The sequence below is a fragment of the Patagioenas fasciata genome, chromosome 8 (genome assembly GCF_037038585.1).
Source record: "Patagioenas fasciata isolate bPatFas1 chromosome 8, bPatFas1.hap1, whole genome shotgun sequence".
Lineage (NCBI taxonomy): Eukaryota > Metazoa > Chordata > Aves > Columbiformes > Columbidae > Patagioenas > Patagioenas fasciata.
Window position 1 is genome coordinate 34905394 of NC_092527.1, and position 25190 is coordinate 34930583.

The 25190-nt window shown below is 36.3% G+C and overlaps 1 protein-coding gene across 7 annotated transcripts in view; it reads left to right on the forward strand.

The window, feature by feature from the left end:
* The window catches only part of ATRNL1 (attractin like 1), a 492025-nt gene that overhangs the window by 130507 nt on the left and 336328 nt on the right, over positions 1-25190 (forward strand). For all 7 annotated transcript variants that reach the window (XR_011740344.1, XR_011740345.1, XR_011740347.1 and 4 more), the window contains exon 20: positions 15371-15464. Coding sequence is in view for 3 of the 7 variants with exons in the window: in XM_071812183.1 (XP_071668284.1) it covers positions 15371-15464 (94 nt within the window). In the remaining 4 variants the exon portion in view is untranslated. The remainder of the gene's footprint in view (positions 1-15370; positions 15465-25190) is intronic.

Here is a 25190-nt window from a genome sequence, read left to right on the forward strand (position 1 = left end):
GGAAAACGGGACCCTGTAGCTTTCTTTACACCTGGTAGTGCATTTGGAACAAACAGGTTACTGGGAGCTAGAAAGTTCTGATGGGGATCAATTTTCACCCCTGTTTGCAATTATATTTTACTCTTCAAGATGTTTGTTCCTGTGCTGACTCTGACATCCAGACTCTGCCTGTGCCGTAACACATGGAATCTGGATGCTGTTGTCCACAGAGGTTGGCACCCACACTGATGTGAAACTAATGAGAAGGGCAAAAAATTAAAATATATCAATATGTAGAGCTTGGTTTATTAGTTTTTAATAGAAATATTAGAGGGCTATTCAGTGTTCACTTGATATCAGAAAAAAACAGGTGAATTCTACTACTATTATTGCAGACAGTCATAAATTTGGTCTTTGGTCTGCTACAGGGCAATTGTGTTTTGAAAATGTTTCTGGTCCAAAATATTATATTCAAGGTCCTTAAGTCATGTGTTGTGTTAGGACTAAGAATAAGGACAAAGAGCTTTCAACTGCCATCTGCAAGAACAACTAAGACATGTGGAAAGCATAAAGGAACACAGTATTCTCAACTGGCAGCAAGATACTTTTCTTCTGCACTTTCTTAAAGTAGAACTGGGAATGAAAATGAATTGATGGGAGCTATGACTCTCAGAGGATGACATGACAGTTTGGGATACAGAGTTTTTATGCAGTTTTCCTGTTTAGCTGCTTCAATGTCTAGAATGTATGGAATTAACTGATGCATTAAAGACGATGAGTTTGGGGATTTCATCGTTAGACATCTAAAATTTTAGGGGAAATTTTAAATTGGCTGAAATATTATGTTCTAGAAGCTTTCTTTTCACAGTGACTAAGTCTGTTTAGTTAAAGTTCAAAAGCATCTTTAAGTCCAGGCACTTTTTGTTTATTCACATAAATAACAGATATTCAATGGACTGGAAACTTATGATAGAGACCCCAGGAGTCTATGTGCAAAAAGAGATTTTATATAAAAGTGGATAAATGTTGGAGATCAGGCAAAAAGAGAGTATGGTGTGCTTCATACTGTCTTCAGGTACTAGAATATGGAACTAAATAAAAAAAAAAATCACTTCCACTGTTTGTCTTTTACCTTGGTTTTTAACATACTGTGGGTCACAAGTTCATAGTAAAACTCTGATAAGAGGCTGTAATTGAAGATTATTCAGAAAAAGAAAAGCTCACAAGGTGCTAAATTCCAACAGAAAACATTATTTTGTTTATGCTATACAAACAAAATAACTGAAGGTTTTGACAAAGAAGGGGCCTGTCAAGAAATCCCATTTTGCAGTAATGGTAGTGGATTGTTTCTGTGGGTTTGTTTTTTTTTTAACTGTTGAATAGAAATGATGACACCAATTGCTCATTTTTATACAATACCTTATTATAGAATAAAAACTCTTAATATTAACTAAAATGCTGGATTTTTTGTTTAGTAGTAGGTAGCAGGTTTCAGAGTACATGTGAAATATAAAGGGATCATAGCACAATAAAGTATTCAAGACAAGCTTCATATTGCATTTTACAGAGACTGTTAGAATAAGCACTTTTTTTTTTTTTTTTAAGAAGACCTTTTTCCCCAAAAGTGATTTGAAAATTTATTTTCCTTCCTTTGGTGAATGCTGTTTATTGAATAGTGTTCAAGACAGTCTGAATACTGAGTGAATAAAATGCCTGTACTTGGGTTTAGTTATGAATTTAAATTAAATTCACTCATATAAGAATGCATTCCAACTAAGTCCTGTGCTATGAAAGCTGAAGTGGATTGCCGTAAGAACGGGTTAATGGAGGAACTTGGAAAAAGTAATCTTTAAGTAATCTTTAATAAATTACTGTTCTAGTTGTTTTTTTTTTTTTTTTTTGACTGCCAAGCAAAACATGCTAGGCAAACTTTCCAGTGTGCTATTAATTGTTGTGTATATATACAGTTTTGTTTTTGCGTTGTTGTATATTAGACCTGTACTATAAAGTATGATTTCTAGCATAGTTAATTGTGAATTAAAAACAAAAGCTCACCTGAAGCTAGGAACCTTTTTATAGATACATTTTTATTCCATAACCTACTTAGAATAACCCTAGGTAAAGAACCTGGAGTTACACTTCAAGGAAAGTGTCATTGTCAAGATGTGTTTATATGTCTATAATTTTACATGAAAATAAAAGAAGAAACTCTTGAATGTAACATTCCTCATGATTAACCTCCAGAGAGAGATTATTTGGCTGGCTGTGGGATTTCATAAAGTTTTGCTGAGGTGTCTTTTTGAATGATTTTCTTTGATTGCATACAGAAAACTTTTATAAACCTCTTTTCAAGCACAACTTTCTGAAGCTAATGCTTGACAGTACTTACGCATCAGGATATGTGTGTTCATTGCAGGGTAGTCTGATTTTAGGAACAGCAATCATGGGAAGGTAGTGGTTCAAGTATCAGCCTAGGATGTGCTGTTGAAGAAGTTGGTGTTTGGGCTGAACCGCTACCTGACAGCTCGGTGGGTTGACCCCGGCCAGCAGCTGAACATCCCTCAGCCATTTGCTCCCTCGCTGCCCTCCCACAGTGGGGTGAAGAGAAAATAGGAAGAGCAAAAGCAAGGAAACTCATGGGTTGAGATAAAGACAGCGCAACAAGTGAAGGAAGCAGGGAGTAAAACCAAACCAAGTGAAGGGAGTCACCACCTTCCCACAAGCAGACGGAGCCCAGCTGGTCTCTGAGTGACGGCTGTCTCCCAGACCATTACCCGCCTCCAAATCTGTATTGCTGAGCATGACATTATATGGCACGGAATATCTTTTTGGTCAATTCAAGTCAGCTGTCCAAGGCACCTTACCCTCCAAGCCAATTTACATATTATATTTTTTTATTGTCACCATAATGAAAAGGTAATAAGTAAAGTTCAACCCAGCCACGCAGTTCCCGACCATTAAAACTCCTTTTATTATTCTTAATGGTGATTAAAATAGGTTAGTTGAAGTTAGTTGACTCCTTTGAAAGATATTTTTTCTTGCATAAGTTTTCTTTTCATCCTGCACAACCACAGTGTAACTGTGTAGCTGTATGTCTAGTAACCAATTTTATCAACTATGGTTTTGTTCCTTAAGCTTCATTGCTACAGTATGTTGCTTTGCATAAATGTAACTTCACCACCCAGCAAAGTTGATTCTAATTTACACAAGTGAAGTGACAACAAGGTAGCTTCTTTAAAGAAAAATAAAAGAAGGTAAATCTATTTCTGAAATTTTCTGAATGTACAATGAATACTGCATATAGAATAAACTCAATCTAAACTTTCCTTAGGTCTATCATGCAACCAAAATATCTGAAATACTAAAAAGAATATCAACTACTTGTGCTATCTTAACCTGTTTAAGTAGCAGGCATTTTGTGCTAATTCAGCATTTTAGCCTGAGATCTAAGAATTCAGACATACTTTAATCCATCACCACTTATTACTTTTTTAGATATTGAAGAGATACAGCGGTTTGATTTATATTCTATTCCTTTACCTCTCTGCTTATTTTATCTTTTTGCAAGGATTAATGGCAATTCCATTGTTTTCACCAATTTCGGTGAGCAAGTCCTCCTGCATGTTACTGTGTAACACGGCTTTTGGGAGTGATGAATGAATTGCTGTGCATTGCTGCTTTTGTGTTTTTCAGGTTTACATGCCGTACATTTATTTTATGGAATAAGGAATATTTATAAAATATATTTCTGATGTGCTGTCTGAGCTGTGAATCAGTATGTTCACCTTCCTAATGAAATTTGTAAAGTCATTGGTTTCCCTAAGATGTTTCATGAGGAGATAGGCAGAGCATGATTTAGAAGCTCTCAGCTGTCCAGAAACAGTGATTTTTGTCTGCTGCTTATAAGCAAACATATTTTACCTTGTGTTGAAAGAGATGTCAAGAGCTTATGTAACCACCGTGTCTAAGCTGAGAAGGTGCCAGCCTCTGAAGTTGTAAGTTGAAGGTGACATTTTCTTAAATCGCTGTTACTTGATCCTCAAATAAACATTTGGCTACAGCCAGAGTCTTCTTGTCCCAAATACAATAGAGGTTAAAAAAAAAATGCATTTTGTTTGTTTGTAATTTTTGAATCTGCCCTTCTAGATGTTCCTAGGTGCTGAGCAGCTCTCATTCTCATTACTGTGTCCACCCACAGTTTCCTTATTATTCTCAGAGATTTAAATACAGGCACACCTGCAGTCAGTCAGATTCCAGCACCTCAGTCTGTAGTCCTTTCCCAAGACATGTAACATGCAGCATGGTGTCTTCTGTCATTAACTGCAACTTTAGAGCCTAAAATAATAATACTTTATTTTAGATTTGGTTGTGTACCCATCAGTTTAAATTAGGTCATTGACCATGACTGAACCTCCCAGTGTCACAGGAGACCATGGAGTTACCTGTTTGAATCCCTACACATGAATGTGCCACCAGGACAAGAGTCAAGAAGTGTCATTTTGCATTGAAATGATCATCCCTCTTCCTAAGGGGTCTTGGAGTCCCCCTACAGGCTCTTGTGAAAATAGCTTTTGAGGCACCGTGCAAAACACTTTCCAACTGGTAGAATGAAGATTCTCAAAAAAACTCTTGTAAAGGCGTTTCTGTTTGATAGCAGTTGATTCCGCCTTTGTTTTCTGAGTAGTAAACACAATACATTATAATGGCAGACTGCATTAGTTATTGAGGGAAAAAAAGCTTCATTCATAGTTGAACGCATTAAAAATCAGTCATATTTTGTACCTCCTCATAGCTAAATAGGAAAATTGTTTGCTGACTTCTTTACATTTTGTGGTGTTCTTGTCTGATAAATTGTGGAAGGCATTTCTCCAGGCTTTTACTCTGAATGACCAGATACACACACAGAGTTGCAATCACCAGTTGTTGATTTCAGTTGTTTTTCACCTTAGATGGGAATTTATTTTGACATTTAAAGCCTCTATGAATAGCTGCTGAGTGGTTTTAAATTGTTTTCTTTTCATACTGCCTTATAATAATCTTTGATTTATTTTTTTTCTGCTGTTATATTTAAAAAGTTATACGTTCTCTTTATAGAGAGGGGAAAAAATAACAACCTTCTGAAAGGAGGTTTTTGGTCAAAATTTTCAAAATAGCTGGTAGAGAACCTACTGTCTTTTCAAGAAAATGTAAAAGACATGTTTTTTAAAATAATGTACTGAGTCTTTGGTGTCTGAAAAAGTCATATTAAACACATCTCAGATTAGACATGTAAAGGTGAATGCGTGCAAAGTCATCAGTTTGTGTATTTCCTTTACAAAAACCCAAACCAAACAAAACAACGCCTGTTGTTTTAGTTTTTACTAAACCTTGTAGAAGTTACTTCTTTTTCAGTTATTCTAATTTTATCTTGTGTTTTCACATGAGAAATCCCTTCACAAGAAAGAAAACTAAGAATAATGTTTTTAATCTTGTAGGTATGTGAAAGCAACATCTCTTTAAATACTTGCGTGTTTAAAGAACTATATTATACATTATATGTGAGTTCAAGTCAAAAACTAAACTCTATAAAACCAGCAACTTAACCCACTGGAAAATCTGTAGGCTATTTATTTCTTAATAACATATTATGTTTAGAAATGAGAAGAGTTAGTGGGAAGAATGCAAAGGAAATTGATAAATAGGATGTTAAACTTATCTCCAAATGAACAGCTCTTATTAATGTTTTCACCTGGAATTATGTATTTTACATGTTCAAAGTAAGTGTAAAAGTTTAGTTTTTTTCACACAGTTTAACATGGAGAAAAGAAAACTGGTGCAACTGTAGTTCATGGGTTCTCGTGGAAATATTCTGATTTGGCTTTTTTTGTGGTAGAAAGTACTGTCCACCATGAGTGTTATTCCTAAAGGATCCCAAGAGGAAGCAATAAAAATTCTGTAGGGTATTTCAGTATTGGCATGAAAGACTCAGGCACAGCAAGACTCCTATTAATTGTTTAAGATTCTGTTCAGTTCAAAACAATAAAAAAATATCCTGTCTTTCAGCGTTAATCTTCTGTGTTGCATTTTCATTATCTACTTACGTAAAACAAAATTGTGGTTTTTCCAAGCTGTCTTTGTCATGTTAGTTGCTGGTGATTAAAGACAAATTTAGTATGATTGCTTCAGAGGTATTTATTATAAACAAAAAAAAATCAATTCACTTTTCAGGATGAATGCTTTAAATGGAAGAAATAATGAAATACAAACAGTGCAGAACTATTTTTCCAGTATAAAAATGGTTTAAGAAAAAAGACAAGCTTTTAAATGGAGAAGGTTGCCATAGGATTGTGTTGGTGTAACCAAACTAAATTTTGTTTTCTGCAACAGAAAATCAGCCTTTTTGTTGTTTCCCATATTTATTTTGTGTTTTTGAGAATAAATATCCTGCTTCAGGAATCTATATATCAGTTCAAAAAGCTAAGGAAACTTCACTTAAAATTTCCCAATTGTTTGACTGTGTGACACTGTGTTGCTTTTCAGCAATAAAAGTAGTTGCCTTACTAGTAGTCAAATGATTTCAGTAGGTGTAGGTCAGAGTCAAGTGAAATTGTCAGTGTTTTGCTGACTAGAAATTCCAGAAAAATGTAAAAATCGCCTTCGGGCTTGGGTGAATTGCTGTTCTGGAATGGGAAGTGGCCAAGGACAAGAGCATTTCTCTGACCCCCAGGTTGGCCTCTAAAGGCAGAGCAGAGGGCAGGTGGCAGCCCAGTCCAGACAAGAAGTTTGGTGCCTATTGAAAAAACTACGGTGTTGAGAGGAGTGTTTAATTCTACAAAAATGGCTGTCTGGGTGATTTGGCACATTTGCCTTTTGAAGAATATGTTTTTATCCGATATTGTTCTGGTAAAATGATTATCTAATTTATATGAATATTGGGAATACCTGACCTTGCTTTGCATGATACGTATATGATGCATATATATATAAAAGATTTGGGTAGTTGCAGAATTCCTGTATATCCTGCATACAGATTCCATATCCTGCCTATGCAAAACCTAAAACTGTATCTGTTGCTTGTACCTTTTCTCTCTGGCAAATACAGTGTCTCACAGCCCTTAGTAGTGTGTCAATACCCACAGGATTTTTGTATTTTCTGTACTGTTATTGTGCTATAAAAATAGATTTGAGCCCAAAGGTAAATCACAAGATAAACTAAGAAGGGTGAAAATAAAAGTAGCTATATATGTGCCAGCGACTCTAGTAAGACTGATTTAATGAAGGTTAATTATATCACTATAAAATGACAGTTGCATTTGACCTGCACGTGCAGCAGCCCTTTCTAATACCATCCACTTTCTTTTGTACACTTATTTTTATTATGTATTGCTTCACAAAAGTTCTTTAGCTTAATTATAACGCTACTGAATTAATGACATCGCATAAGTGTTGATGGGCAAATGTGTTTGCTTTTACATTGTCTCAGGGGGTGAATGGATGTATTTGCTATAAAAGTAACTGCTGAATGGTAAAAGGGTATCAGGGGCTTCCAGCTAAACATATATTTCTAGAAAAATAAGTGACTAGAGAGTTTTGTAATATTACTAATGTAGAAAATTGTCTCAGAAGGGCAGTTCTCATATGAGTAGACTAATGGATTATATAAATGAACACTTACAGTGAAATTGAGCATTACCTTTTTACATCTGATATATGTTTACACTTGCTATTTCTTACTTTGCCTAGCTGTGTGCAAAATACAATTGTTTTGATGCAACGTATATGTTTATTGATGCAATTTATGCCTTACCTGTTACTAAAATTAACAAAATAGTGCACCTCAATGTATAACAGCATTGTCATAGGTTTCCTTTAAAATAAAATCAGCAAGGTGTCTTAAAGGAATTATGCATGTGCAGCTACTGGTTTAGTAATCTTTGAAGTAAGCAAACATATTAAATTAAAGTACCATTCGTAGTGAACTCCGTTTGAGAGAAAAATTACTCTTGGAGTTGTATGTTGGAGATGGGGGCTAAGCAATAAGTGTTTTTAAATTCAATTGTCTAAAATGTATGCTTCATGGAAATAGTGATGGGTATTCTTTTGTTGTCAGCATCAGCAAGAACATTTATATGCTGAGCTAGCAACTCGGAATCAATCATACTGTAGTTTTATTATTTAATAAATTCTATAGGCTTGTGATTTTGCAGCACGGATTTGCTCTACTGGATTATATTGTTTTCATATAATCTTTCTGTTCCACTTGGAACCTGCATGTTGTACAGAAGAATACTGTGAAGTGCTGTTTCCCTAAAAATAGACTAGAAATTGCTAGGGCGGAGGGATTTGTTTTTAACACTCTAATGTCATCATTTCCGATAATATTGGAAATTATGACTAAAATAGATTAAAATTATATTATGTAAGCAGTTTAATTATTGTTAGCCATAGGTTGTTTATTTTAAATATTTAATGATAAATAAAGTGTTTGTATGGTAATTAAGGATTTAAAATAACTCTTTACCCAAAAGCATATGTGTATAATATAAACCCAAGATGGAAACAAGTGCACAGAGTAGTATGGGAAGACTCTTGAAGTTGGGCTGAACTCACTGTTTCTATCCAAAGGTGTAGCACAGAGTACATGAGCACCTACAGCAGTGCAGTAGGTCACCCCCATATGTTTTCTTGTGTTTTGATGGAATATCCTGTCTTTTAACTTGTGGTCATTGCCTCTTCCTCTATTAGTGGGTTCTAAGAGTCTGGTTCCCACCCATTGGCTATTTATACATTATCAATAAGATCCCCATGAGACTTTTCTGGGCTGCATCCCAGCTCTCTCAACTTCTAATATTAAAGATGGTCCAGTCCCTTAAACACCTTTGTGATCCCGTGACCATCATCTGGTTTGTCTTCGTTCCTGTGAAATTATGTTCATGGACATGAAGTACAATGTAAAGCAAAACACAGTAGAAGGGGGATGACTGGGAGATTTGTTACAAAAGTTCACTCATCTGTGCCAGAGTACTTGATGTTAATGAGACATTAACTTTACATTTTGCCAGTCAATCTGAGGGGATCATTTCCAGCATCTAGGGGATTGCATTTCTAGGGTGTATCAATACCTAGAACATAGAAGTTAACAAAACTCATTATTAGAGCTCAGCCTGGAGGCAGTTAATAAAGGTTTGTGTACTTAGCTCATGTTTCAGAGTCATAAGAAGTCATTTCTTGTATCTTCAAGTGAAATATGAGCATCGGTAAGAAGTTTTTTGTGTTTTGTGTGCTGAAATTTACTTTCGAAGGTATAAAGCTAATAATAATTTTTGCCTAATAGAAAGTTCTGAAGTCCAGTAGAAGCTGGCATTTATTTTGAGTCTTAAGCTTAGTCTTATAATTAAAAACAGTTAACTCTGTGTGAATTATGAAATAGAGAATGACAAATGTACTGTTTTCCCATGAGGAGAAGGGAGACATGCTATCCTATCCTATAAATCCATGTTGTATCATGCAGGTGTGATTATCTCATAGAAAATACATCATTTGGAATTAAATTACTGCTATTATATAAAGTTGGGATGCAATTTATTTTTTTTAGAGAAGAAAATTCTGTGTATTTCACTTCAGCCAGTTGGCTTGCAGAAATTAATTTCTGTATTTTGAATACTGAATACGAGTGCTTAAATTTGGAGGAAACAGGGAATGGGAACAGACATTATGAAGACTGTTAGAATGTAATAAGGCATGTATTAAACTTACTAAAAAGTTAAAGCAGGGTTTCAAGCCATTTACTGCATTGGTGACTTTCAGGGAAGATTTAAGAGAGGATTAGTGTCATTGTAACCTTCTAGAAGTGCTAAAGTGTCTGAGTATGATGCTGCTGTAAGTGCTAGAATGTCATCCAGCAGTAGAATCTGGATCTGATGTACCCTGTAGATAGTCGTGTCTCTTCTCTAACAGTCTTGTACTACTGTTCATATGGCCGTACTCAGTAAAAGATACAATGGCATTGGTGAGACTAGTTAAAGTTCAGTCTAGACTACCTTCTTTGTTTGTTTTTTAATTTTCATTTTTTTAAAAGAGTATTTTTAAAATAAAGTAAAAAAATAGATTAGAGAACCTTTCCCTATTGGGCTTGTAGACTTGTAAGTGGTGTTATCTTTCTATTTGTTTGTATCTTTCAGTTATGGATCCAATATCCATATTCAAAAGCAGAAAGATTCTTTCTCCTTACATTTAATTTCTCTTAATCCAGAAAATCTGTGTAGGTCTGCTTCATCCTCTAATTTTAAGCCCACTGTCTTTGTCCCAAATAAAACCATTAATGTTAAGAATTGGACATTATTTGAAACATAATCATGATAAAGAATATATTGCTGTGAAGCTAAAATCACTTGAGAGGTGACAAGGCAAAAGGTTCACACTGTGCCTAACCAGACATGTGGAAGAATTGTGGCTTTCAAAAATCCACACTGAAGGATGTAGGAACTAAATTGGAGACAGGAAATCAGTTAAGGGATGCTGAAACTTGGTAAAATGTTCAAGTGTGACAGAAGCTGAAACTGTCCTTATTGGCTGAGAATCTCACTGGGATGCCTTACCTGACTGCTTACACAGCCACAGAAAATGTGAGGTTGTTAGGAGAGCACTAAGGCACAAATATGGAATCTCAGAAATTTTTCTTGACAGCATCTCAAATACATTAATTAAGATAGGGCAGACAGGCCCAGAAAATCAAAAGCCATAATGTGATCCTCCCACCAGCTAGCATTAAATAGTCTGAGCCTGGGATTTTCAGTCAGAAATCTCTGCTTACCACCCTGTGGTCCTACTCAAACTCTTAAACCTTTTATTAAATATATACGAAAATAAGAGAGAAGCATTTGAAATGTGAAGTATTAAGTATTGCTTTCATTTTAACTTTTATTTCCTTTTCCTTCAGCTTTAGGGAGTTCTTACATAGAAAAATCATGTTAAGCATTTCTTTAGATCAACATTAAAGATAACTGTCTTTTTGGAAGAAGGGAAAAAAAGTTACTTAATACAGGCTTGAGCTGCAGCTGCTGCTGGAACTTAAGCCTCATACCTTGAAAACAAATGCATGGCAGTGGAGAGGGCTGGGACCTCAGAAAATATGGAAAATATAAATTGTGTTTGTGCTGAATTCTACCACTTAAGAATGAATGGTAGAAAATATACTTTTAAAGCTGATTCCAAGATTTGACATAATACTGTTAGCATTAGACTAAGAAAGATGCTGCTGTAGCTACAGTACAATCTGTTTACTTGCAGTGTTATCAGAAGATAAACCATTCCCTCAGAATGGTTAAGCAGAGAAAAACAAGTAGAAAATATTAAAGAAAATATGGAAAGAGGAGTATGGAAATGTTGAAGTAACGTATAATTTAAATCTTGTCTTACTTTGACATCAAATATAGCTTCAGGTTCCTGTTTATTAATTAGTAAACATAATTCAGATTCAAAGCTCATAATTTCTTTTGTATTATTTGGAAGTAGGCCAGTGGAAAAAACCTGCAGTAAGGCACAAAAATAATGGCATCTTATTTTTTTTCCACTGAATGTACTATAATGGTGATGGTAGATGAGGGAAAGGCTGTGTATGTTGTGTACTTAGACTTCAGTAAGGCCTTTGACAACGCATCCCACAGCATTCTCCTGGAGAAGCTGCAGCTCATGGCCTGGATGGGTGTATCTGTGATGGCCAAAGAACTGGCTGAATGGCCAGACCCAAAGAGTTGTGGTGAACGGAGCCAAATCCAGTTGTTGGCCAGTCATGAGTGATGTTCCCCAGGGCTCAGTGTGGGGCCAGTGCTGTTTAATCTCTTTATCAATGATCTGGATGAAGGGATTGAATGCACTCTTAGTAAGTTTGCAGATGACACCAAATTGGGTGGGAGTGTTGATCTGCTGGAGGGTAGGATGGCCATACAGAGGCTGGGTCGTTGGGCTGAGGTCCATTCTATGAGCTCTAACAAGGCCAAGTGCTGGGTCCTGCACTTGGGTCACAACAACCCCAGGCAAAGCTACAGGCTCAGGGAAGAGTGGCTAGAAAGCTGCCTTGCAGAGAGGGATCTTGGGCTGTTGATTGACATCCAGCTGAATATGAGCCAGCAGTGTGCCCAGGTGGCCAAAAAGACCAATACCATTCTGGCTTGTATCAGGAATAGTTTGGCCAGCAGGACTAGAGGAGTGGTTGTGCCACTGTACTCGGCACTGATGAGGCTGCACCTTGAATCCTGTGTTCAGTTTTGGACCCCTCATCATAAGAAGGACATTGAAATACTACAGAGAGTGCAGAGGAGGGAATGGAGCTGGTGGGGGGCCTGGAGCACAAGAGTGATGAGGTGCGGTTGGGGGAACTGGGACTGTTCAGCCTGGAGAAAGCGAGGCTGAGGGGAGACCTTATCACTGTCTGCAACTGCCTGAAAGAAGGTTGGAGCATGGAGGGGGTTGGTCTCTTCTCCCAAGTAGCAAGTGACAGGACAAGAGGAAATGGCATCAAGTTGTGCCAGGGGAGGTTTAGATTGGATATTAGGAAAAAATTCTTCACTGAAAGGGTTGTCAGGCATTGGAACAGGCTGCCCAGGGAAGTGGTGGACTCGCCATTCCTGGAGGGGTTTAAAAGGCATTTAGACGATACTCTTAAGGACATGGTTTAGTTCTAGAATTAGGTTATGGTTGGACTTGATGATCCTGAGGGTCTCTTCCCACTGAAACGATTCTATGATAATATTGTCCTGTTTCTGCCATTGCACTTGTCTGATAACATATATTCACATTTGCTTCACTAACAGCGGGGATAGCTTTTGAGTTTTTGAGTTACTCCCCACACAGAGGTCCACAGATTGGTAGGAATCCAGTTCTCATCACAGACTTGCAAGTCTGAGATTAATTGAAATGTGCATTCACTGCTGTTAAATGAAGTATGTCCAGATGAGATTTTTAAAATAATGTAAAGTTGATTAGCTCCTGATGTCCTTTTTTTAAGATATTATCCAGGGAACAGTTAAATTCCTAGGAACTTGATCAATGAATCATGTAATAGAAGCAAATTAGCAGCTGGGCTTGTCAGAAATAGTTTCTTTCATTGATGAGGAATCCAAAATACAAGATTCTGAGTCTTATAAATTCCTCCTTCTCCTTTTCCAACCATACTGATCTTAGCCCTATGGAAGCTTCATCTGTGTGTCAAGTGAAGTAGAGCAGCCGTGTTGGTGGTTTTGGTGAGAGAGACCAAACTATGAATGTATCCTTTGTTTTTGTGTGCAATGAATACACACAGATCTAAATTTAGCCATGAGTACACAGGAAAATAAGTTCTGTCAGATTTTTGTTGTTTAATGATTCTACATTATAAATCCAAGGAACTGCAGAGGTAGGGGCAAAGAGCAGTGCCTGAAACGTGATGTAGTTTAGATGGAAGGAGATGCCCAACGGATTGCAGGGGGCTGATCCGTGGACTCCTGTGTGGGTGAGCACATAGTACACCAAAGTGCACTAAGTAGGTTCTGGCTGGTTTTGCTGTCCTTGGGTACTAAAATATTTTCTTTGTCAGTAATTTCATGGACTGGATCTGAGCTCCCACTAGAAACTCTTTCACTCTTCCACAAGGTTTCATGTGGCTACATCTGTTACTTTTACTGTATATTTCATTTTACCCCCCCACCCCCCCTTTTTTTTTTCCTCAGGAAGGGTGATGAAGATGTATGGTGTCCAAAGGCTTTTATATTTTAGTGTTTAGTAAATAAAAGCTCCTGAAGGAAATTCTGCTTTCACATTTGCAATCTATTAAATGAGCAATAACTAGGGGAGCAATCAATTCAAACTGATTCGTAATAGCTTCTGTATTTGCCAGTATATTGACAGCTTTTGGAATATGACTTGGAATGTAGCCTTTTAACTCCTTTATAGCTTTCATGCTGTCTTGTGATGGTCCATCACTGTTAAGAGCAGTTATCCATAAGCAGAATAACCTGTTAAGAATATGTTTTTCACTGAAAATTTAGCAGAGTTTTACACAATTAAAATTGAGTTTTGAGGGGTGGCTTTTACATCTTAAGGTGTCTAAATAATTTTATAACTGTAGAGTGGAAATCATGAATGGATTTAGGAAAACAAAACAGACTATATAGAAGCAGCACTTCAATGAACATTTGCTGTAGAGAGTCAAGATCATGGCAAAATTACTAAATTTAGGACTCTGTGGTAACTGTAGGTGGTGTTCAGAAATATGATTACGAGCCCTATTATGAAAGACAAGAACATCACGCATCACTATATGCTGCATAGACATTTCTGATACCTGGAGTGTGAATAGTATGGGACACCGTCACAGAAGTATTCATTGTGTAACATTCCTTGTCAGTAGTATAGAAACATTAAAACTCAATCCATCTGATAGAAATTCAATATTATGATTGTAAAGTGGAAAATAAACTTTTATTATATATAATATACATAATAAATAATATACATACATATAATAAATCTTTTATCTTAATCATATTTAAAACTTCTGTGAAAGCACAATATGATTATCACGGTAGGTTCAGTTACTTTGTATTAAAGAAAGACTTTAAATGTAGTGTGAATATTAGCAAGTAATTATTCTAATATGATACAAGAACTTCTTGACACACCGTAAGTTTTGTATGCTTGGTTAGAAAAGGGAGGACTGCCCGAACAAGACAGTCGTTTATCTAAACGTGGGAAGGAAAAGTGGAAAGAAAATACAGGAACTTGAAGCATAAAGGTTTGTCTAGAGATGAGAATTAATCAGGCAGCACGAGTCAGCAGACGGCTGTGGAGAGATTTACTTTAGCCACCAAGTTTAAAAAGGAGAGGGCTGACGATGATATTTCTGTGACTCTCTTCCAGTTCAAGTTTCAGGAACTTTTAAAGGTGCCTGGTTTTGCTTCTAGAATATACTTGTTTGCTTTTGTCCAAAGCGACAGTTCCAATTATAATAGAAATTTTACCAAACATCTGCAATAATACTTTCTCTAATTTGACGTTTGAAACTAATGGAATTTTGCCTTTGCTTTTGCCACCGATACTTCACCTTTTATAGTAAAGACGTATTGTTAGTAATTTTCTGTTTTGCTCATTGAAATGGTAGACTTTAATGGCTATTCTCAAACTGCTGTGAGTTAAGGTGTGGAGGAAAGACCCTAATGATACATGAATAGTCTTAACTCTGCCAAAAATAAACTAAATGATGTGCTAGTGAAGTGTTCTTTAAAGAAGTTGGTAATTAAAGTAGTAGTATTTTTTTTTTTAAATACAGCTTGTAGAAAATGTATTTAGGATGAAGTATTAAAATAAATGAAAATTCCTTTAGTTTTAAAGTAAAACATGGTTGACTAAATCTTACTTTTCCTTTTTGATTTTATAGCTTGCACATGCAGTGGACATGCAAACATTTGCCACATGCAAACAGGAAAATGTTTCTGCACAACTAAGGGAATCAAAGGAGACCAATGTCAACTGTGAGTACAATTAAACATAGCCCAAAGTTATTGCAAGTCATGCCTAGTGTATAATCACATTTTTCCTTTCTGTGTTTTGCTTTTGTGTTTGGATTTCCTGATTGACCAGGCAATGTTTTAGTGATGCATCTAGTATTATTACCTAAATTTCTTGGGAAACGTCAATATTATTTAGTCTTTTGCCAAAGAATCACATCACAAATAGGAGTAATACTTTGCAGACACTACAGATTAAGAAGTACCCTGTAAAAAGAAGCAACTGGAGAATTGATAATACCTATAGTTGTCTTTTTTTATTCAGTATTTTTTAAACTTATAATAAGTAAAAAAATACCTGTGAAATTGGTAATTATATTGAGTACATTGGTCATATATCTCAATCAGAATCTACAGTGATTAGATTTTGAGAGGTTTGGAAACATAGTAAGGTGCACAGCGTTTTAGATATTTTCCCGTATTAAATACAGAATGGAGGAGCCCTGTCCTGTAAAGTACAATTAGTGCATCGTGTTTTTACTGGAATAGCTTATTGTCTTTGTTTAGAGGAAGAGCTTGCAACTTAAAATAGTGCATAATGACTGGGTGGACTAAGAACAAAGAACTACTGGAACAACTTGCCAAGTAGGAGAAATCGCATGTTGAAGTTAACTATGAATAGACATATTCAAAGTTGTTTCTTTCAGTTCATCCTGTCCTGCCTTATCTAATAGGAATCTTATTCCTTTCACAATTATATTTATTTTAAATAGTATCTGGCACCAAATTGTCTTAGCAACATTGGTTGGAACTGGGGAAAAGACATAAATACAGCTTGTTCCTGTCCAACAGAGAGAGGTGCCAGAAGATGATGTTCTGCTTGCCACGGGGCATATTCTTTCACTGGATTTGTGGATTCATCTTTGCACTTAATGAACTGGCTTGGATCCTCCCCTTAATGCTTTGCTTGATAAATAGTCCAGAAAGAAAAATATCTGTTGCAGAGGTGATGTGTGTATTGGTGAGAAAGAGCTGTGCTGGCAGGTGTGCTGCTGCAGTGGTACCCCTGGGACTTCTTGTGTAGCCAACTGGAGACTCTCGGGATGAGATGGGAAACCAAGGTTAGGACTAAACAATGAATTTTTATCATGACAAAAGCTCAAGAGTGATAATATCTTCAAACTCCAAATTGAGTTTTCACTGGGAAGTTATTTTTTCCTTTTTCTGTGTCCGAACACTTAATGAGTTCTAGATGCTGATGAGTGGTTTGATTACCAGTATGTGGTACGGACACATGTTGATGCCATTCTATAACACCTATTTACAAAGAACAGGGGAAAAAAAATCGATATACTCATGTGTGCATTGTAACACTCTTAACTACTGGAAGCAGTTTCTTTGCTCATAGCTCTGATCCTCTACCAACAACCATTCAGCTTAAGGCACTCTTCAAATTCCTGTTCCCCAGTATGTACCTCACATGCCTATTTTGCTTTTCCTTTTCCTTTGTCTTGTGTCTATTTCATCATTGTTTTCTCTGCCCTGACATGGAACTTTTGTCTCATACGGTGGGTTGTGCTGCTCGGCTGTGTCAATCCGCTGTCCTGCGTTTGTCTGTCATGAAAGGATGTTTTATTCCATTTACCTGAACTGAAAAAGTTGTTCTGGTGGTGGATTTTCCTGTCCTAGTCAAGATTTACAGCAATGCCAGAAAATGGAGGAAATGGGGATTTGAATTTTAACTTTTCCAGAGTCAACTTTAAATTACAGTTTCAGACTGAAAATCCCCAGTTTGGTCACATTTCATACAGTCTCCTTCCTAGATTCTTATAAAGACTAAAGGCTTATCCAAGGCAAGCTCTGGTGTTAAAGTATTTAGTATTCCAAATGCTTTCTTTTGAATGAAATAAACTCTGCAGAGCAGCCACTTTCAAATTGTTTTTGGCTGCGCTCACATTTCAGATTGTGAGCCTCACATCTGCTGGATTCATAGACACAAATATTAGCATAAAAATTGAGTTTTTGCTCTTAGTCCTTTCCTAACTCTGGTCTTTAAAATAACGATTAAAAAAAGTTATTTAGACTGTCTAGTTTATGATGCGCATGTAGAAAGAGACCAGTTCCTCTTAGAGACACTTAGAGACCAGTTCCACTTAGAGAACATATTAGCAGACTCTATCTAGGATAAAATTTCAGTACAAGAGACTCATTGTTAAGATGACTGGATATTGAGAGCAAAACTGATAATGAGATATTTAGAGTTTTGTCATCAGATGATACACTTATGGTTTGTCATTTTACTCTGCTGCTTGGTTTGCGAGTGTGATCCATTCACGTATGGAAGTTTTAGTTAAATGTTTTTTAATTATGTCCCTTAAAACATCAGATGAAGAACATAAAAAAAGTCACTCCTGAATCACTGAATCCAGCCCTATACTGCCATCTAATTTGTAAACTCCGTATGAAGAATGTGAACTTGGATCAGATTTGTGTTATGTTTGAAAAAGTAGGAAACTATTTTATTTGTAGAAGTTATCCTTACACTCAAAACCTGCACTGAGAGTATCGTATTATCATATACATACACAGTAGTTATCTAGAAGATGAAGTATTATTTTAGATCAGCTAAATGCATTACTTGCTTTTATTACTTTATTATACTCTGCATAAATCATCTGGAATTTGGTTCAAAGTGTGAATACTGTTCTCCATAACTCTGGGTATTTTTTTTTTTCACCCATTAGATAGACTGTTGTGCAGTCTCAGCAGCAAACCTATAACCCTGTGATTTCTAAAATAAGGATTTCTGTGAAAATTCTGAACTCTTACTGTTCGGTGTGAAAGTAAGATTTATATTCCTGTCAAGAATCCTATTGATTAGAGAGTCATAGCTGCAGGGTTGTGTGTTATCTCCCGCTCCCCCTCCCTCTGCCTTTTCCTCCCTGATAGTTTTATATCTGCTCATCATGTGCAATACACAACATGCCTTGGGGGCTGAGTTTTTAGGAAATAAAGGAAACTTTGCAACCCTTTCTATTTATTTATTTATTTCCCCCTTCGTAGCATAAGATGATCTAGTTATTTGTGTTTTTATGGACGATTTTATTTTCCCGTTTTTTCTTCTTATTATATTTATTTACAATTTGAGCGTATCCGTCTCTCACTTATGTTGGTTTCTGAATTGTGCTATTGGATAGCATGAATCACGGTGGCATTTTAAATCAAAATGAGTGTTCTAATGCAGCTTTGAGCATACATTTCCATTAGAATGGTTTGATTATTTGAAGTGACTAGCCTGTAAAACAATAAAACCAGATACAAATAAAAATACTTAGGCTTTTTTCCCCTTAATTTCATAACGAAATGTGCCGCTGATAGGAACAGGAAGATCACATAGACTTAAAACATATTTTGGAGTGAAAACTATTACTTTAAGGTAATTTTAGTTCATTTTCTGTAATATTTGATTTGATAACTGTTCATTTTATTTCCTCATAGAATTTTGTTCACATATGTTTTAAAGTTTCCATAGGTTTCAGTGTATCAGTATGTGAGTTTATATACATGTATAAGTTTTCAGGAATAGGCCTATGGAAATGTAAGGAATATGCTAAGGGGACTTTTCAAAGTTTGAATTGTGACATTAAACAAGAGAAATTTTACTGGTTGCAAGGAAGAAAAATCTGAAAATTACAGAACTGAGGAGTTAAATCATTTATTGAGAAGTTTCGGTATTTCTGGACTTTTCCAGGAGACACCTTTCCCCTGGGGATGGATCTGTAGTTTTTGTCATCCCTTGTCAATCTTTGCAAATCTGGACAAATTCTGAGCTTCTGGAAAGGTTCCAGGGTTACAAATGCTTGGAGAAAGTAGGGTTACAGCCATTGCTGTTGTTTTGGGGAAAGCAAATCAATCTCTCTTGTTTAATACTTTCCACTGGGGCAGATTTTAGGCAATTGGACCTGTCCTGTTGGTGTTGAAACTGTATCTTTGAGTGATGGGCAGGTTAGATCTCATGTTAGTCTATGTAACTCCCCAGGCATAAATCAGAATAATAGCTGTTTTACCTACCTGGGAAACATTACAATGTTGAGAATGTCTGTTGTGGTATGGAAAAAGAAGAGCTACCAGAAAACTGTGTAGGAACTGGGCAAAAACTGGGCTTCAAGACTTCTGCAACGAGGAACAACTAGGTGGAAATAAGATGTTGGGAAAAAAAGTCCTTATTTTTTAATATAATATTTAGTAGTATATTTTATTGTAAGAAGGATAAATTCTAGAGTATAAAACATAAATTCATGGTATTCTGACGTGAAAAAGTAATGTTTTGCTCATTTTAATTTTGATAGATATTCAGACTATTTATTTCTTAGCCATACTGTTATTTCTTCTGGAGAGGTGGATGAAATTCTATTTTATTTATAAAAATATACCCTAGTTATTCACTAAAATCTTCAATATATGCAGGCTTTAAAGAGCTGTTTAATAATGTAAGTATCTGTGCATAAAAAGCACTTATTGATAGTCTGATTTACATAAGAATAAAATTTTAAAATATCCAGCTGTCCTCTTCTGTATAATTCCCCTCCACAGAATGGTATAATTCCTCTTACCAGATGGAAAAGCAGGTAAAAATATACTGGTTTATTAGTCAAATTCACTATTCTGATGATATCATCACAGGTTTATTTGCAGATAACAGGCTAAATCTGTTCCCTGTTGTTTCTTCTCAGAGCTTCGTTTTTTGCTTTCTGGTAGGGGAAAAATTGACAGCAATCATATAACAAATTCACTTCATTAGAGTTTCCTTTGTCAAAAAACACACATGCGTAAAAATCCCAAACAAACAAAAACAACCCAGGAACATTCTGGTTGATGGAGGATTATTAAAAATCTTATTCTTTGAATAACTGCTTTTTCCTGATAGAGAGTAGAATCCATTTAATACTAGTTACTGTGGTGATCTATGATTTTCCAAAGTGAAGTTAAATATTATATTGAATGTTTTAAAATACTGGCGAAAACTGTACTTCTTTTCTTTTTTCTTTTCCAAGATTTTGTTTCCATTTTTCTGTCATTTCAGTCATATTCCACCATTAGTTTTACATATTTGATGTATGTGACATGAGGTGTTTTCTAGTTCATGCTGAGTCCAGTCCTTGAGTTTTCTGTTTAACAGAGAACTCTGACGGTCTCTCCATGTTTCTCCGTTAGCTATGAAGTTTAAAGGAGAATTCCAGGAAAATCTGGCATGGCGATCTAGGTGGGTTTAACGACTGCTTCTGTTCTTATTTAACTGCCAGAAAATTGTAGCTTTCTTCAGTAAGGATCAGTTCGAGCCCTCAGCTGGTTCTCAAAGACCTGGATTGTTGGGTTGCTGAGGAGAACAATAAAACAAAACTCCCACTTCTACATTAAATATATGTTTCCAATGTACTAATTTTCTACTCAACTTAAAGTAATTATTGCCAGATCTATCCAGGACTTGAGATACTTTTTTTTTTTTTCTTTAGTTCATGTTTCTGGCATCAATCACATTTGCTTAAATTGCAGCTTTCATTTAAACAATATATCTAATAGGAAATATTCAGAACACGATCCAAATGCACTCTAGTGGCTTGAACCTTCAGAACAGACTTGATATTTTTTTTCTTCAAATTTTAAATTAAAACCTTGTGATTCGCAATGGGCCTTGTGCGGTATTTTTTAAAATGGATTTTGGCAATACTGTGTGCCACTATCAGCCTTTTTGTTGATTTTATTTTTCATACTGTGGTAGGTTCACACTCTGCTCTTTGGTATATTCAGTATACGATACGTAAAGTTCATGAGGTTCTCTGGGATTTCTCAGAGTTGCAGGCTCTCCGTAAATGTGAATCAAAGCTTTTCAGAATTATTGTTACTTGCACGCATTACATTTTATTCAGGAAATTGCCCGACTTCATAAAAATAGAGAAGAACTGGAGTTTGAATGTTGTGTATTGTTCCTAGAAGGCAGTGTTCTCAGGGAAGAAAGAGAAGGAACCGGTGGCAAAGTGAGCAGCTGCAAGCACTTAGCTGAGAGCTTTGTATATTGTTATTTTATTGCAGGCCAGTTGTGAATGTGTTAAAACTGGAAAACGCTGCAATATTGATATTGCAATGTAAAACTAGTTATGTTAGCAAGACGCTTCTTGCCAAGAGATGCATTAAAAATGGCATATTTAATTTTCTTAGGTGGTCTGTTCTGATGAAATATGCCTTTTATCTTTCGGAGTTCAGTACTAATTGTCTGGAAAATGGGAAGCAGTTTGAGCGTGAGGGTTTCTCTTTGATAAGGATAAAGTAATTTTGCTCTTGGTTTCTAAGTTAGGCTCTTCCACGGCATACTGTATGCACATATATAAGCATGTCTTTTGGTTTGGCAAGCTCAACAGAGCAGAACATAAGAACCACTGGGCTTCAGTTGTCCTCTGAGGTTTTTTATATTAATTATTTCCTCTCCAGTGTACCTCCAAAAATACAAACTGCAGAGTAAAACAGACTTGCTTTACAACTTTCCTGACACTCCTGCCTGTAAAATAGAAATGCAAGCAGTGTGCCTGCCTCTTGTACCCAACTGCGTGATGTTAGTATTTGTGCTGGATACAGATTTAATTAAGTAATACCTTTTCGGTTTCCTATTTGAAAAAAACATATGGTGCTGGATTTTCTTTCAAAATAAGTGAATCAAAATACTTTTGTTTTTAAAAGTTGTTCTTCCTCTGCCATGGCCGTGCTGTTCAATGACTGGCATTTGAATAATCTGTTTTGCTTAGTGCAGGATGTATCAGTGAAGCAGTGGAACAGGTTGCCCAAGTCTTTCCCCGATGACATGCCAGTGAGACCTGTTTTGAATTCCAGTGCTTAGGACGTGTCTGTTATAAAGAAAACTACTTTTATAAGAAGTGCTAGTGTTGCTATGGTCCCGATTGTCTAAGGATGTGTAGGTAAGGTAATGTTTTTTTTTTTATTATTCTTATTTTTATTATGACAGAGTAGCATAGCTGGCAAGAATAGACAAGTTTGCAAGTTCTTTAGGTCTGAAATAGATCCATAAAGATTCAAAGGTAAATATAAGCTGAAGGCAATTATTCTGCCTTTAATTAAGTAGGTATTGAGTCTGGACTGGGATGAATTTAGGAGCGGGAGTGATGCTGATGGCTCCTCTCATACAGGAAAAAGAGAAGCAGGGGTAGCCTGTGCCATGTGCAAGAGCTCCTGGGAAAGGAGAGGAAGGGAGGTTATGACTGCTACAAACCTGCTTTGTTATTGAGGCTGCTTTTTTTTGTTATCCAGTAAAGTTGTGCCTTCTCTCTTCTGTGCTTGTTTTTAGAAAGCATTTGGGAAGTTTTGAAGCTGTTCCTGTACAGCTAATGAGGGGGTGAAGGGCCTTGTCGGTCAGGCTGGCTTACATCTTGCCTTGGGCTAATTTTCAAACAGAATTGCACATATCTGTCTAGCACAGCGCTTTGCCTTAGTCTCAGACAGGTTTACAATAGGTTGCTAAGTCCTACAATTTGAGATTTGTGGTGTTTTTTTCCCTCCAGTTCAAGCTTTTGAAAATGATATGGAGGCTGTGCTGTGTTGCATCCTTTAGGGTCTGCTGTGAAGGCACCTCAACTGCTTCTCTGTGCCCAGGACTAGAACTGCAGTTCAGAGCTAGCAAGGCTGAGGCTTATGAAAAGTAACATAAGCCAAAAATCAGTGTGAAACAACTCTTCTTATAATGCAACCAGCCCAGTGGGAGAGGTGCATGCAGTAACACCAATTCTTGGCACTGCTGCTTTGAGAAGGTGTAAAAGGAGACTGAAGTGTTTCTTGTACTGCAGCCAACATAGTGTTGCTCAGATTCCAGAAAAACCTTGTAGGAGGTTGCTGACAGTGGGGACCACCTTCTTTCCAACATGCAATTCTACAAACCAGCTTTCTCTCCTAATTTGCATGAACCCATACACCCATAGTCTGTTCTTTCTGTCCAGATAAGATGCTGGGGTCTCCACAAATCATAAATACATCCAGCTTGAGTATCATGGTTGATAACTCTGTTAACCATTAATATAATTATTCTGTTCTTTTCATGCTGCTGTGGTTGGATTATGAAGTGTCATTGTAAAAAAAAAAAATCTCACAGATCATAAATTGTTATGTATAGGATAACATCTATGAACTACTTTACTAGAATGCTTCTTACTACTCCTTATTAATGAGCTCCCATGCCTCAATATAGCCAGACATTGTGTGCCTGACCTAACAATTTTACATCTTCACTATTCACTATATCTGCTGTCAGATTCTAGCTTTTTTCAGATAGTAACAGCTTGTCTGCCTGATGTCCTGTGTGTCTCACACCTTCCTGGTGAATATTCAGATCCAGCCGTTTCTGTCCAGAGAAACTGTGTACACACCTAGGCCTGTAAATGGTTTTGATTGGCAAGTCTCTATCATTAAAAACACATGTAGGTGAGAGTGCAGGTAGCTGAGAAGGTCTCCAACTGTGTTGTCCTTGGGCATCTAACTGTAACCTGTTATATGTATGGGCAGTTGTGGTGGTCCTTCTGGATTTGGGAATTAACTTGAGCACTGGGCATCTAACAATTTAGTGGTGAGATAAGAAGCGTTACAGTGCATACATCTTTTTGTGGATTTGGCCTCCGATCCATTCAGTTTTCCTGCTCTTCTTGTTCCAATGTGTCTCACTTAAGGAGACAGTGCAGATGGATTCTTCTCTCTGGGTAATTGTTCTTCTTTGAAGTCTGTTAATTCTTTTGTTTTAGACTTTATGCCATAAAATTAACTCCTGAAGATTTTTTTTAACAGTTAAAAAGAGAGCTTATTTTTTTCTAAATCTCAAAGAAGACAATGCTTAATCCTCCATCTCTTCCTAACCCAAACCCCCACTTCAATTTTTAAAGGTTAGAATATTTGCTGCAGGCAGGGGAGAAAAAATAACACAGATTTCCAGTGGAGCATGAAGTTGTTTGGGACTTCCCACTGCTTTGGTTAAAGAGGTTCTCATTATAGAAGGAAAAGAAAGTAATTGCTGGCATTTCTGACTACTCATCCTGCTGTCATCAGAAAAAAACCTTAAGCTGAGTTGTGACTAACAAAATGAGGTATTTAAAGAAGCTCTTTTTAGAAATTCTAGTATATACTGCCATATCATAACTGATTAAATTCATTGTGTGCTATGTTATAGTAATAACCCTCTGCATCAGTATTTTTATTGCTGACTACTGGTACCGAAGCCAGCTTTGGACAATTAACTATGGAGCAGAAGGGAGGAAAGTGATATTTCTTTTGTGGAAGGGGAATATTTACAGATAGTTTTTTTTCGAAGATTTAAGAGTGAACACTCCTACAAAACTTTATGGAGGACGAAACATTTTCAAGGTCAGCATCTTCCAGAAAACAAATGTTCCTAGTAGGGTTTTTCATGGGCCTTTTATCTAGAACAAAGAATTTTACATACATTATTATTTTTCCCTGCATGGAACACAAACACTGGTCAACTTTAGTGTATATATAAGCATTTGAGAAATCAATGCTATCAGAATGATTTTAACTTTTTAATCTTTCTAAGGAAGATCTTGACTAGTATGTGAGATACAGATCAGCCTTAAGAACGGCTTATCAAAATTTTATGTTTCATGATTGATCTTTTGTGCTGGAAAAGAGCTGAGGAGGAGAGACCAGGATTTTGCTGTCACGCCCACTTCCTTGCTATTGCTC